We start from the raw sequence: 15524 nt of genomic DNA on the forward strand, positions 1-15524 counted from the left end.
GTTCCCACGTATAGTTCAGCCAGAAGAGCCCAGTGTACTTCCCTCAATAGTTTTTTTTTGTTTTACAGGGTGTGAAGGTCATCAGACTGTAAAAAAACTGGATGACTTTTAAAACCAACCACTGAAATTCTCAGGTTTTTATATATAATTTAATGCAGGTGAGACATCAAGGAGAAACAAACATAAAGCCTTAACTCTCTCACATTTCATTAGGATTACTTATTTTTTCCTTTAAATGGTCACTTACTGAAAATGTTAACCTCTTTTCAGAATAAACAAATCTGCAACCTTCTTTACCTTACTCATTTACTTATTTGCAATAACTTTCCAAATAAATTTTGGGTTGAATTTTCTCCGCTTGATTGTATTTACACCTGTTGTGTCCAGAAGTACTTATGTTTAAAGTGAAATAATGTATTTCAGGGAGATTTGATCAAATGTGAGATTGTGGATATAATTTGTGGATTCAGCGGGATAACAACCTGAAGTATACGCCAAATAAATACAGAAATTATTTCAAAACGGTAATAAATGTGTCAGTAAGTGACCTATGTGAGGCCCTAAATCTCCTTTACAATCGGTACAATAAAAGGAATATAACTGTTCATGCATGTAACCGTCTTCCCAAATGATTTACCTCCAAGAAAATTGATATAAAGAGGGGAAAATATGATCACAAATGCTCTTTGCTGAAGTGCTGTATGTGATTCCAAGTATGTACTGCTGAAGATATGTTTGAGTGATTCAGAGCTCAGATAATTACCAAGATTGTTCTAGAGAAATCACTTTCTTAGGATTATTTTACATGATTAACTTGCTTTGTAAGGAGCCCCCGGTGCCCTCTTGGTGGTATAAAGAGGGATTAATTATTTCATGAGAAGTTGTCTCTTCAGATTCCTGCCCTAATTAAGCCAATGAACTTTAATCACTCCTCGGGCCGCTGTTCCTTTTTGGACGTAGAGCTCTAATGTTATTTCTTCGTGAATGTAATACTCTGTGCTGTCTCCATTCTGACGAGTATTAAAAGAAAAAAAGGTTCCCGCACGTCATGTTTAGTATTATTTTAGGATGTGATGCGCTTTGGTGCATTTCAGACCGCTGCACTTTCAAACCGTATGTGTATTTTGCTTTCTCAACAAGCCACAACTACTCTGAGTTCAACATTTGTTTGTTTTTATATGCTCTTGCAGGAGAACCTGCTCCAGTCTGTGCTCCCTGTTTACATCTCCATGAAGATGAAGCTGGCTATAATGGAGCGCTTGCAAGACTGCAAAGATAAAGAAGAGCAACAGCGGCTGGTCAAAGATAACAACTTCCACAGCCTTTATGTCAAGAGGCACGAAAACGTCAGGTACAAACACCTTATATAACACTCTTTGATTATTAATAACCATCGTAGAGAATCACCTTCTTCTGGAGACGTAACATTTACCAAACTCATTGTTATTGATCTGCCTTTAAGACCAGTTATTGATATTCATATATGACCCTGTCACAGATCCCAAAGTTGAGAAATTTGACCCAGTAAACTTAAATAAAATGTATTTCAAAGTGACAAAACATCTGTTTAATGTTTAAATTACATCTATATTCATTACATTTTTGCAGTTACATTTTGCAGTTACATTTACTGCCAAAAGAAAGGTGCCTTAAACCTTTGTTTTTTTTGACCCGTCTAATGTTTGCTGCCCGGAGATGTTTCAGGAGGGGAGTGTGTTAGAAAAAGAGACCATTTGGTGCTTGAAATGTATTGGAAAGGCCTCAAGATGATAAAACGACTGTGAAGCCACGTTATTAGTAACTGGCTGGTGGTAACCTGAGAATATCTAAGCAGGAGTCGTGCTGTACCTAATGGACCAAAGCTTTTGGCGGCTGGTCATGATTTGTTTTCTTTTTCTTTTGTTTTTGTGTAGAAAGATATACCATCTATCGCATGCACATCATTTGAATTTGACTTGGCTGAAATAATAGTCGTGCACCGCATGACTGGGTTAGTCGGTAGGTTGCAGCGGTAGCTGGCCGCAGGAAAACCCAGAAGATGTTTTTTATTGTTGTTGACTGGAAACATTTTACTGGCAAGTCCCACAGGACTGCACTGAAACTCCAGCCGCTGCAAATCAATGCCACTCTGATCAATGAGAGCGGTCTCACCGGAGGCGCCGCAGAGCGGATTAGGAGCGTCCCAGAAGCCACCGGCCAGTCGGGTCCACTAAACATTCACATCAAGCCTATTTGGGTGCCGGACTGTCAATTTACAGACAACAGATAGAGCTGGCACTAAGTCAGACATGGGAATGATATAACAGGATCTGGTAAACCTTCCAAATTAAACACCACATGTGGGCTCCGCCTCGCACATCCACATGGCTTTAAGCTGTGGAAGCTGTGGGGAAACGATTCAGAGGCTTCAAGAAGAAAAATGAGTCATATATGAAGAGAGGTTTAGTTCATTAGTTGAAAAGCTTGTTTTATCTTATCCTTTTTATATGTATTACTCACGAAAGAAAAGACTTGGCAAGAGACCTAGCAAGCAGACTACCCTGCGACTGTCAAGTGATCCTTCAGTAAACCGTTGGGTGAATTTGTAATCTCAGGAATCCACCAGAGCAGGTAGCTCTTCGCTTTTGACATGACCCCTGCCAGAGTCGAGGACGGTTCAGAACCAAGAAAGACCCGACCACAGATCTTCCGGTCGTCTGGGACTGAGGCATTTTGGAAATTTCCCTTCTGTGGGACTATTAAAGGATTTCTTATCTTTTTTTCTTATTTGTCTTGACTAATGACTCTCCCTCACTTAAGTATGCTAATGGTGGTGGTAGTATCATGGTCTTGGCCCTGCTTTATCTGAATTCTGGTTTATACTCACTCCTAAACTGAACTCATCTACAAAATAAATAAATAAAAAAAATATATATATATATATTTATTTATTTATTTTATATCTATCTATATATATATATATATATATATATATATATATATCTATATATATATATATATATATATATATATATATATATATATATATATATATATATATATATATACTTCATTTGTTGTTGTGAAGGGTTTGGTCAAACTTAATTTTTAATGCAAAAATGAAAGAAGAGTGCTTGTTAAAAACATCTCCTTTTACGGTGCCATGTAAAAATGCTCCACTTCATATTTACAGACACAATTCTTACATTTTCTCCGCTTTTCTGTCTTTCTATTTGATCTATTTCTAATACTATAAATCTACTGACTTTTTAAGAAAATCCGTGCTTCATAATATACAGCACAACCAAAAGGGGGGGGGGGGGGGGGGTTAGATATTTCCTGACCTCTTCCAATTCTCATAATGCTGGAGATTAGTGTGTGTTTTCAAAGCAGTGACCCAGATACAGTTGTGCTGTATGAGGGTTTCATTAATTTAAAAAGTGCTGACAGATATGGGGACGGCTTAAAATGAACTTTGGCAGATGGCTTGCCAGCTGATTCGCTGATACAATCAGACAAGATGCAATACCTACTCTGCCTCAGTGGAGTCGTTTAAATCGGTTTAGAGCAACCGTCCACCTTGATTCCCCTGGTTTTGTGGTATGTTCATCGTAATGTGTATATTCTGAGCATTAGACTGAATGTTTTTGTCAGATCATATCCACCGTTTATCAAGCTCCATGAATGTTTACACATTAGGTCTTTTTCTTTTTTATGAGTTCCTTATAACGGTATCATGTTCACGTCTATGTTCATTTGAGGCCACAGTGAAAAGGTGCTGACTGATAGATGGGGTGCCTCGCTCTTCCCCTATAATTACCCCTGTCAGAACGGTGATTAGCTCTGCTGGCTGTCTCATAAAGCACCTGGCCATTTTCAGTAAGGCTCTGCAACAGTTCAAAATAGTGCAAGGTCCCCGTTCCCCCAGCAGTCAGCTCACGTGGAGCTGCATGCACGCCAGATTTTAACAGAGCCAGTATTCAGTTTGACTAGACCAACATGCTTTTTTTTTTCTGTACAGTTACTTTGATTATTTTAATATTTATGCACAGAGTTTGAAACTCTGTTATAGTTGATGGCTCATTATCATAATTTTCAAAAGCCAAGGTAAATGTTCCCTTTTTATATGCTGCAATTTCTGCTCTTGCAGCCGCCGCACAACTACTGACAGATATTGAAACGCAGCGAGACGAGTACCACGTTCAGTGTGGTTCATGTTACTCGGTCAGTTGTTAGCTTTACTTCCCACTGAGACAGGCAATGTGAAGTCAAGTGATGTCTTTGCGTTGGCTTTCTGCCACACTTCCAGCTGTTGCCTTCGCAGTATCAGGGTCTTTGAGACATCAAGTAAGACATCACTCTCCCCGTGGGGCCCACTGACACGCAGCTTTAATAATGTGCGTTTTTCATGAAATTCCTCTTTACAATTTACAAGCTTTAGTTTTCACAGTGGGGGCTGCGTGGGCTGTTTGGTGAAAGACATGATTGTTTTACCCCAAATTCGAGACGCCCAGACAGTTTGAGCTTCATATGCTCGAGTTTGCTGCACACTGGTTGTTAACGGTGCTTTCAGGACGTCTTTGGCAGTTTCTGTATTGATTTGACAGATTGTAAAAGGTCACAGCTTTTAATGGAGGAAAGCGGTGTTGCTGTACTAATGTTTTTCCTTCTTTAAGCAGACTAGACTCATACATTTGACATGCAAGTCGCATGGATATTAGACAGCTGAGGGATGCTTTACATTAATGTGATGTCTTATGTTTTTTAATTCTAATTCTATAATTAAAAGTGTTAAAGTCCTTATTTTCCCCATATTTTACTATGTCATTACCCTCATTCACCATGTGTTAAACCCTTTTTTTCTTATTTCAGTATTCTTTATGCCGACATTGTTGGCTTCACCCGCTTGGCCAGTGACTGTTCTCCCAAAGAACTTGTAATTATGCTCAATGAATTGTTCGGCAAGTTTGACCAGATTGCCAAGGTGAGGACAGACTTTTATCCCTGACATTATTAACAGATGATTTAAATACTGTAGCTCCGTTTTCAGGTTTTTGTGAGCATTAAAAACGCTGTAGTGGCTATAACTATGACATGATAACTATGATTGACTTTGTGACAGAAACTGTTTCAGAAACTTATCACAGAAAATTTCAATATTTCACTTTAGCAAAGAACAAAGATACAGTGAGACAGAAGATGTTTATTATATGGGAGTGTTTTTGATGTTTATGTTGCAGGAAAATGAATGCATGCGAATCAAGATCCTGGGGGATTGTTACTACTGTGTGTCTGGGCTGCCAGTGTCGCTGCCCAAGCACGCCAAGAACTGTGTCAAAATGGGTCTGGACATGTGTGAAGCCATCAAGTAAGTAGTAGGGCTGTTCGATTAATCGATTTTAAATCGTAATCGCGATTATGTAATTAGAACGATGTTAAAACGTGAAACTCGTAAAATCGATTTTTCACTTTAAAAAAAAAAAAAATTTTATGTATTTTTTTTAATTGGAAATATAACTTACTGTATGTTTGCAAGTGCTGATTTGCTGATTTTTTTCTCAGAGATAAAACTTTATATTTTATTATATTTTTTAAAACTTTTTTTCAACTTATTTTACAGAGTTTTGCACTTTATTCATTCATTTTGGGGCAAATGTTCAATAAAAAAACAGCATATTTGAAATCATTTCTTTGCCTTTTGTCAATTCACAAAATAATCGTAATCGAAAATCGGATTTTGAGAGAAAAAATCCCGATTTTATTTTTGGGCAAAATCGAACAGCCCTAGTAAGTAGTATCACTTAGTCGCTGCATGCAAATATTAAAATGGATGATGCTAAAACCTAAAGTTATCTATAATTTTGTGTCTGCCGTTGGCCACTTTTAAGCAGAGATTAGGGTAAAACACACCAGAGATTTATTTTTTTATTCCACTTGCTCTCTGCAGCTGTGGATCCAAAGGGATCCCCCAAAGGTGTTATATCGCCTCCCCAATTTGTGCTTTAACAGTTACAGAGTTCTGCAACGTGAAGATGGTCCCTTTCCTCATCTTCCTGTTTTACAGCCAGCAACAAGTCCCTCATGTCTATCTGCTTCAAGTTTTTCCCTGGCTGTTTAGTTTGAGACACAGACGAAATTACTGTTGGTCTTAGTTTGGCCATCGCTGCTGTTGCTGCAGGAGCAAGACGGTGGGGTGACCAAAGCAGATGGTTACTAAACCCAGCAGTAGGGTCAGATAGCACAGTGTCATTATATCTCAGCCAGCCTTTGCCTCTCCAACCAATCTCACAAATCTGGTTGTATTTCTTCCTGGAGCTTCTTTTGGCTTGCTTGCCACTTGATTTGGTGTTCTGACAGTAGACTGTCTCCAACAATCCCTGTGATGTCATGATGGATTTCATTATCTCCATGGATGGAGCCTGCAGCCATCCTCACAAGCAGGAGGGAATAAAGACTCTACAGCAGCTGATTGGGGCTCTTGTCTGTTTGGAATATAGAGTTTCACATGAATTCACACAAATGATCCATAAGGCTTAATGGGAAGGACAGTAAATGATATTGTGATGTTATTTTAGCGTGTCTGGCAAAACAAGTTTAATTGTTGCTGTGAAACTCCTTCAGGCAGGTCCGGGAGGCCACGGGAGTGGACATCAACATGAGAGTGGGAGTTCACTCAGGCAACGTGCTCTGCGGCGTGATCGGCCTTCGAAAGTGGCAATTCGATGTATGGTCACATGACGTGACCCTGGCTAATCATATGGAGTCAGGAGGCCTCCCAGGGTAAGTGGTCTTACCCAGTACTCGAGTTGTAAAAAAAAATCAGGGGGGATGGTGGATTTTATCATATGGGGACAGATAATTTGTGCTGATTACAAATAATATATTACAAATAATATAATATATTACAAATAATAGCCCCCAATTCTGCAGCCTTTTGTAAGCTTTAAATATCCACTGGGCTTACATCAAATACATCAAAACACAAAAATAAAAAACAGTTTTCTGAACTTATCAATATACCTCTGTCCTTCACAGGATAAATAAAATGGATCACTGCAAAAACTCAAAATCTTAACGAGAATATTTGTCTTATTTCTAGTTAAAATGTCTCATTTTAGTAAAAAAAATCTCATTACACTTAAAACAAGACTCATCACTGGAAAAAACAACAATTTTCACCTGTTTCAAGTAGATTTTTACTTAAAATAAGTAGAAAAATCTGCATGTGGAACAAGATTTTATTGCTTGTAATGAGAAGATAAATCTTGTCCCATTGGCAGATTTTCTCTACTTATTTCAAGTGAAAATTTACTTGAAACAGGTGAAAATTGTCAAAGAAGTTTTCTGGTGATGACTCTAAATGTTGAAATATCAGTAAAACCACATTCATTGATGAAATGACATACGGGATGGAAAGGGGGGATGGCAGTTTTACAGGGGGGATGATTTGGACCGTTTTTATTTCAGGGGGGATGCCATCCCCCCTCATCCCCCCTCAAATCGAGTACTGGTCTTACCTGTTTTCGTCCCATGCTCCTTATACATCATTTTATTTCGTGCTGCTATTTGAATTGGCGTGCTTTTGAACTAAACAGCATATATATAGCATATATAGTCTAACTTCATTACTATTAATAAGGTAAAGAAAATGTTCAGTGTAGCACAGCAAACTTGCATATATGTGGGTGGCTGCCGTTATTGTAGAAGGTGTAAATCCTTCCTGTGTGGAGTTTGCATGCTCTCCTCATGCCTGCGTGGGTTTTCTCTGGGTACTCCAGCTTCCTCCTACACCACGAAAATTACGCATGTTGATTCTTGAGTGTAAATCGTCCGCTGGTATGAGCATGCATGGTAGTTGAACCTCAGGCTGCACCGTCCCTCCTGCCCAAAGCTTTACCTGGGATCAGCATCGGCCCCCTGATCAGCTCTGAACATGAATGAATGAATGAACGAACGTGCACGTATACCATGGATAAAAGTTGATGTTGTTTCTTTCCCGTGGCTCGTCAGCCGTGTCCATATTACAGAGGCAACTCTGAAACACCTGAACAGGGCTTACGAGGTGGAAGAGGGCAACGGCCACCTCAGAGACCCGTACCTACATGAGCTCAATGTCAAGACGTACCTGGTCATTGATCCACGGGTAAGTTTTCTACCAGTCCTTAAAGGTGCAAATTGTAAAAGGACAGTGAGAATGGAAAACACTTTGCATTTTAAAACAATTTCCTAAAAAGTAATCACTTAAAGCAGTGGTTCCCAACCTTTTTTCCTTGGACCCCCCCCTTGGACTTGTGTCTAAGACCAGCCAGGTCCCCCGACCCGTACGTACTAGCACCAAAAGAGTAAAGTGATTCGTTACAAATCTTTAATTGAAAAAAATGAACATTAATTATGTTTTTTTGTTACATTTATCTTTGGTTTACCCTGTATACATATGACTTTGTTTTTCTCACCATCAAAATACGCACAAAAAATAATTGCAAGGACATAAAAATATTTCTGAAACACGTCTCTTAATATGAGAGCAAACATTTTTTTAAACATTTTCCTTTAACAATCTGTCAGAGTAGTAGTATGATTAAATGTTGAATAATGATATCATAATAAGTAATGAAATCATTTCCTGTGTTTGTCCCCAGTGTACAAAAAACACAATTATTCAAAGAAATTCATAAATTATTCCTAACAATGTCTTATGAATGACTCTGTGTCATTCTGTTCATTCATGAACTAATAGCCACCTTGGGCTTGCAAACCTCTGACCAGGATGTCTTTGCACTGCATGACGTACACCCGAGTCACAATTTGTCCTACTGTTCCTAATTTTTTTTTTTCTAATAATTTTTCATTTTCTCCCGTTCAAATCCAATTAATCGGGTCGCGGTGGGGCTGATCTCTGCAATTTGATAATTTGATAATTTTGTATAATAATTGTAAAAAAAAAAAAAAAGGTTGCTACTTCGTAGATTTCACCTATCACGGGTTCCTTTTGGAATGTAACTGTTAGGAATTGGTTTTCCTTGAACCCAATCGCACGACATAAAACAGGAGTATCTTTAGCCAAAAATCACGGCGTGGTTTAATTGTGAACCAAAAAGAACTCCCACGGGGAATCCACAGAGAGTGGAACAAAAAAAAAACTTACTCAAAAGGAAACACAAACCTTCCTCACAGGAACTCGAAAGTAAACCTCATCACACTCCAAAGTTAACGTTACAACACGCCGCGCCGACTCTGCGCTCCCACGACCGGCCGGGCTGCGGAGGAAAACCCCCGCCCGGCCGAGTCCTAACAGTAACCCCCGTGAAAAACCACAGATTACTGTACTACATTAGATTTGTTATTATTATTTTATTTTATTTATTTAACATGCGCAAATATAATTTTTACAACTGCATATCTTCAAAGCCGACGAAGTTCCGCGCACCCCCAGAGATCTCTGGCGTCCACCCAGGGGGGGCGCGGACCCCAGGTTGGGAGACACTGACTTAAAGCATTAAAGCCATCTGAAACCTTGGAGTATATAATGTATGCATGTGTATTTATGATCTAATTTCTCTGCAGAAATTAAGAAAGTTTCATAGAATTGTTTTTATTTTGGTCAAAGTATTTCACAGGATCCTTCTGTGTTATAGACCATGAGCTAAAAATCACTTCCTGTAAGCCAGTAACTTTAAAGAGTAGTCATTTTTGCTCCCGAACTGCGTCACAACCTTTATGATTCATACAGTGAAATTAAAATGCATATTAATGCATACTAAACTCTTTTTTTTTTTTTTTTTTTCCATTTGAAGTCCAAGGACGCATCAATGAACAGCCGAAATGCACCGAAACCCCGAGTGAATGACGGTCTGAAGATGAGGGCGTCTGTGCGTATGACTCGTTACCTTGAATCCTGGGGGGCTGTTAAGCCTTTTGCCCATCTCCAAAGTCGAGAAGGTTTTACCGCCGACACCATCGTGAACGGCAAGCCACGTTTCAAGGTAGGTTGGCTGATTTCATAATTTAATATATTTGGATTATTAGTTAACCTTCAGACAATTTTCTAAGTATATAAGCTATTGAGGACACATTTCATAATATGCAGTAATGTAATAAAAGGGTAAGTTTGCTGTTTGATGTAGATAACTTTTTTTTTTGTATTTTGAAATCAAATGTAAAAAAAGAAAAACGTGTTATTTTGGGTGTGGCGTCAACGCTGTCTCCGTTATTTCCAGGACATTCCTTTGCGATCACCTCCTGTCTCCATGATCACTGATAGGTAAGAGTCTGAGCTGCTGAAAGTAGCAGCACAGGAAGTTCTCGCGTGACTGTAGCTGCATGTGAAACTATGGATTTAAGTTATGTCACACAGATTAATCCTGGATAGAAAAACAATAACTTAGGAGGATCTTTTATGGTCGTCGTTATTTGAAAGGTGGAAGTACAATATTTGGCAGTAATGCTACTATGATTCGTCCGTCTGTTCATAGAACCTGAGCTCATCAGCCTCTCATCAAAAACCATCATATATGTAATTATGTAATATTTCTGTTACGTAATTCAACACGTCAAAGCATTGAGGAGGATGTTGTAACGTTTTTGCTGCAAGGGCCTTGAATTATTGCAAATGTTCAGCGGTACAATTAAATATTATAATAATGTATTATGTATTGAACTAGCAAAGTATGTCTATTTAATGTACTTTATTTATACAGCACTTTACAACAGCCTTTCGGTGTGCCAAAGTACTTTACAAGTAATAGGGCTGGGCGATTTTGGACAAAAATAAAATCCCGATTTTTTTTTCTCTGAAAACCCGATTTTTCGATTTTGATTTAGATTTTTTTGGTAAAACTACAAAAGACAATGGAATAAATTGTTTCAAATATTTTATCTTTATTTTTAAAGAAAAATAGCAAACAAATTTCCCTTTTGGGAATGAAGTGCAATTGAAAGATCCTGTAAATCCTCCTTGAGTTTAGTAAAGTGACAACATTTACAATTTTCTTGACCAAACAAAGATAACTAGACGAGCTCTGTCTGTAATGCAGCCAGCTGCAAAAAAGGAAAATCGATTTTCCGATTTTCCTTTTTTTAACATCGATTGTGATTAATAAATCCGATTTAGATTTAAAAATCGATTAATCGCACAGCCCTAACAAGTAATACATAAAAAGGAGGATAGAACAATCAAAAACAATAAAATACAACAAAACCTAATAAGATAAACGTGTCGTCACACTACTGGGTGTTAAAAGCCATCTTAAATAGGTTTTTAGCCTAGATTTAAAATTGCTCAGGTCAGAAATAAGCTGCATCTCGGCGGGGAGCCTATTCCAGAGCGTGTTTATATTTTGACCTCTGGACTGCCAACAAAAGTTGATCAGTTGACCTCAGCGCTCTACCAGGATTATGGACAGTTAAAAGCTCGGATAAATGCAAGGGTGCGAGGCCGTTAAGAGCTTTAAAAACAGACATCAAAAGTTTAAAATCAATTCTATAAAGGACGGGAAGCCAATGAAGGGAGTTAAGAACAGGAGTGACGGGCAAACGTCTGTTAGTGTTGGTTAAAAGACAAGCAGCAGCATTTTGCACAAGTTGAAGTAAAATGCTTATGTTTAAAATGACAGTGTATTTAACAGAATAATCTACAGCTATCTGCTGTGATCGGGCCGGGTGTAAAACGAAGAGCTAATATCGATGAAAGCTTCTTACATCTGAACCCCATAATAAACGGTAACAGATTAGTGAAGTGTCCATGTCAGTCTCACTAAATCCACCAATGTTTCTGCCCATTTTCATCTTGGTATTCAACGTCGGGATTTTGGATTAGTGCAACAAGTGGATCATTTAAAGGATATTTGTACCTGTATCAGACATGGGAGTGGCTGTGCTAAACACCCGCTGCAGAAGGAAACGTTATTAATGCAAGTATTAATCATTCAGTTCAATATGGAAAAAAATATTCTGCATGGTTCAAACATTTCACTGATAACATGAAAAGAGTGTTTGTTTGCATTCGTCAGTTATAAACAATAAACCTGTTATTATAATTAAAAGACCAAAGTAGCTGAGATTATCTGGGACTGGTTTAATTTGATATTCGGTTTAAATTATACTAGTCAGCTCTAGTTTAACTTGAACTGGCAGTTCACTTGAATTACAGTTTTTTAAGCTTTTAAGAATATCAATTTGCATTAATTATTAAATAAGTTTCCTCATAACTAACAAACAGTCAACTGAAGTTGTCATTTAGATTAATCGCGTTATCTCACGATTCTTTATTTCTAACTAACAAATATATAAAGTTTGGCTCCTTGTTGTTGAGCAGGACTCCCCTCAGAAAAACCCGATGTGGCCTCAGTAATGTGATCAGAAGTGATGCTAGTTTAATTCGTGCGTTGACTCTACTAAAGCAGAAGTGGTATCTGCTGAACATGTCCCACGATGACGAGGTAGAGAAACGTCACGGACCAGCTCCATCTCAACGACATTACCGGGGTGGAAAGTAACAAAGTACATTTACTCACGTTACTGTAATTGAGTACTTTTTAGGAGTAATTTGTAATTTTCTTAGTAGTTTTGGAAATATGTAATTTTTACTTTTACTCGAGTACATTTTGACCCAAGTATTTTACTTTGCTACATTTGAACCCCCTCACGTTACTGAGTACAAAATTGATGGTGAAAAAATTAAATGCGGGCAGAAACCAGCCACAAAAACCCTTGGCCAAACTTGGAAGACTTATTTGCGTTCAAACGCACAACAGGCAACAACATTATAATGCAGTGTAAAATGTACCTGCCCGGCAGAGCAGAGCTTTCAGCCTTCAAGACATCAACATCTAAAAAAATGTACTGGAACAAGTGTGGATGTGTACTTTAATATGCCTCCAAGTTGATTAATTGATTTGTGACTCATCCTTTTTTTTGCATTAAATAACTGAAAGTAACTTTTACTCAAATTACATTTTAAATGAAGTACTTTTGTACTTTTACTCGAGTACATTTTTAGATGAGTACTTTTACTTTGAGTAGGATTTAAGCAAAGTAAAGATACTTTTACTCAATTATAATTTTTCAGTACTTTTTCCACCTCTGGACATTACCGAGCTGGATATGATTTTCTTGGTTAAAAATAAGGGTCTCGAGTCGACTGTTTCACGTATTTCTCACTGTCTCACAATCTAGATTTTCACAGTTATACAATATTTGGGTGTGTCTGTTGGCTTGGCACTACTCTCTTGTGATATATTTGTGTTTGTCTTACTGTTGGACCCCGACAGCTTTGATGAGTCTCTTGAGGAGCCCTTCTCCTTGCCCAACGCTCCGTTCAGCAGCCATAAGTGAGTGGGGCCTTCACGGCCCACCAGGTCCTCATCCCTGTCAGCGCAATAGTTCTCAACCTTTAACGTATCGCCCAGTTAACTAAAAAAAAAAAAATAAATAAAGGAAGAGATCCTTGCTCACAGTCACGTGTGTAAATAAAAACGTTGTGAGCTCTTGCATACTGAACAAAAATGTTTAAATTTCTTTTCACGCATCCATCAAACTGCTTCGTTCATCATCCTTGAAGTTACTATTTTTGTTTTAAAAAAGGAGACAAAACTACCCCCCAATTCAAAAAGAAAAGACACGTGCCAGTTTAACAGGTGGAAGCCTTGTGTATTTTTATCCAACCATTAATTTTCTAACATCCTCCAAAGTTTCTGTTTAGTGTTTTGATCTTCAAGGTGAGAACTACTGTCTTGGTGGAGATTGTTGCTATCCCAACACTAACCCGAACAGTGTTGAAGTGCTGTTCTCATCGTTCCTAACTCCTAACTCTCGGTAACGGGGCAGGGCGTGATCTCTCCGGTTCTGTAGCCTGTATTTAGTGGACTGACATGCTCCTATTAACACTAATCACTGACTGGGGCGTGTGTGTGTCGGGGTCTGCACATCTGCGTGAGTGTTTCCTTCCTGATTGAGTCGGGAGTTTCCAAGCAGAAGCACGACAAAAACCCTCCCACTGAATCCTGCAGGGATTATCTAACGCACAGCATCATGCATCCAGCACACTCCCTTATGAATGACTTTCTCACAGGCACAAGCCGTGTTTTTTTTTTCCTCTTCTCCCGAATGCTCAGACTCTCATTACCCGAGTTATCCCCAAGCACCGCTGAAATGGACCTGAGTGAATCACATGACCTGATCTGGTTTCCCAGCATCTGTTCCAATCAGGCCGCGTGTGTCTCAAAGCCTGTCCGCCTGCCTCGTCCTAATATCGTCTTTGCTCTCTGCTGCAGGATCAAATCCCAGAAGAGTAAGTTTGATGAGGAGCTGCACAACGAGATGACCACTACCATCGACGAGCTCAGCAGCAAGTAGGTTCATTTAGTCAAATCAAATGTTACACGTCAGGCTTCTTAATTTATTACACTTATTTATTCAGTTTAATAAGACACACAGAACCTTGATAGTTTTATATCCATTCCTGATTTAATTTGTCGGCGCCCTGACAGCATCCTGTTCCACAAGCCTCCAGTGAAGCAGCAACAGCTCTGAACCTGCATCTGATTACGGTTCAGATCAGGTCCAATATTAACGTACCGTGTTTGGGTTGTGTTCTTTGCCAGTACAGGGCGGATACAAAACTATGAAATTACATAAAAAATTGTGTTTACTGCAGATTCTTGGTACTTGGTACATATAAGCAGGATAATGTGGTTAGCTGCTATTCAGGTGCACTTCCAAATATTATACATGAAATATTAATATACATGACACTTAAATAAAAAGATTTTAAAACAAATAGAAAAAATAACTACCAGATTTGATGAAACTTATAATAGTTTAAGATAATTTTACTGTTAAAACATGTGAACCATATGATAACATGTTTAAGCTTTACATCCCGCCTCATCTTTCAGCTGTTTGATTTTAATGACGAGTGTCATTGCTTCTCTGTTGCTCATGTGGATTTCAAGCATCCTCTATTTGGGGAGGCTGAAGATGAAATGATTAGATTTCCTGCTGCTACGTAATGACTGGAAGAATTTGATAAAAGGAAAATATATATGCAGTTTTTGTTGACTGCTCAGCGCACACCACATTAGTACTGATCCTTTGTTGACGCCATGGATTAGATTAGATATGCAAAAGATGATTTATGTGTGAAGATTAAAGAATTAAATTTCCACACTGAAATATGTGAAAGATTTTGTTTGATTTGATATGAATTTGTATTTCAGCTAAGGTTAAGGCTTGAAAACTGTTTTAAAATCGAAAGAATGAACCATGAATTTACCCATAAAGCACTGATTTCATCCCAATCTAGTCAACATTGTATTATTTTAAGCATCCCAACTAAATAAACGTGATCAGCAAAGTAGTAGTGCAGATTTACGCTGCAAAAACAGCAACAAATGATATAAGCTTCATGTTCCATAAATCTAGTCAAAATTGCCTTATTTTAAGCACAAAAATATATTTGCCAATAGGATAACTAATATTTTTTATTGACTACAATTCTCAAAACTAGTAAAATAGTCTGACATACTGTTCTTATTTCCTTGAAATAA

At 38.2% G+C, this 15524-nt stretch overlaps 1 protein-coding gene across 4 annotated transcripts in view; it reads left to right on the forward strand.

Annotated features, from left to right (window-relative positions):
• Nucleotides 1-15524, forward strand: part of adcy7 (adenylate cyclase 7) — a 38193-nt gene that overhangs the window by 9587 nt on the left and 13082 nt on the right. For 3 of the 4 annotated variants that reach the window (XM_061745719.1, XM_061745736.1, XM_061745747.1), the window contains 9 exons: nucleotides 1191-1351; nucleotides 4852-4963; nucleotides 5220-5347; nucleotides 6601-6759; nucleotides 7990-8122; nucleotides 9774-9962; nucleotides 10197-10240; nucleotides 13248-13307; nucleotides 14250-14327. In XM_061745719.1, coding sequence (XP_061601703.1) covers nucleotides 1191-1351; nucleotides 4852-4963; nucleotides 5220-5347; nucleotides 6601-6759; nucleotides 7990-8122; nucleotides 9774-9962; nucleotides 10197-10240; nucleotides 13248-13307; nucleotides 14250-14327 — 1064 coding nt within the window. The remainder of the gene's footprint in view (nucleotides 1-1190; nucleotides 1352-4851; nucleotides 4964-5219; nucleotides 5348-6600; nucleotides 6760-7989; nucleotides 8123-9773; nucleotides 9963-10196; nucleotides 10241-13247; nucleotides 13308-14249; nucleotides 14328-15524) is intronic. The other variant, XM_061745728.1, reaches the window with a different exon arrangement.

Source organism: Cololabis saira, chromosome 2 (assembly GCF_033807715.1).
Source record: "Cololabis saira isolate AMF1-May2022 chromosome 2, fColSai1.1, whole genome shotgun sequence".
Taxonomy (NCBI): Eukaryota; Metazoa; Chordata; class Actinopteri; order Beloniformes; family Belonidae; genus Cololabis; species Cololabis saira.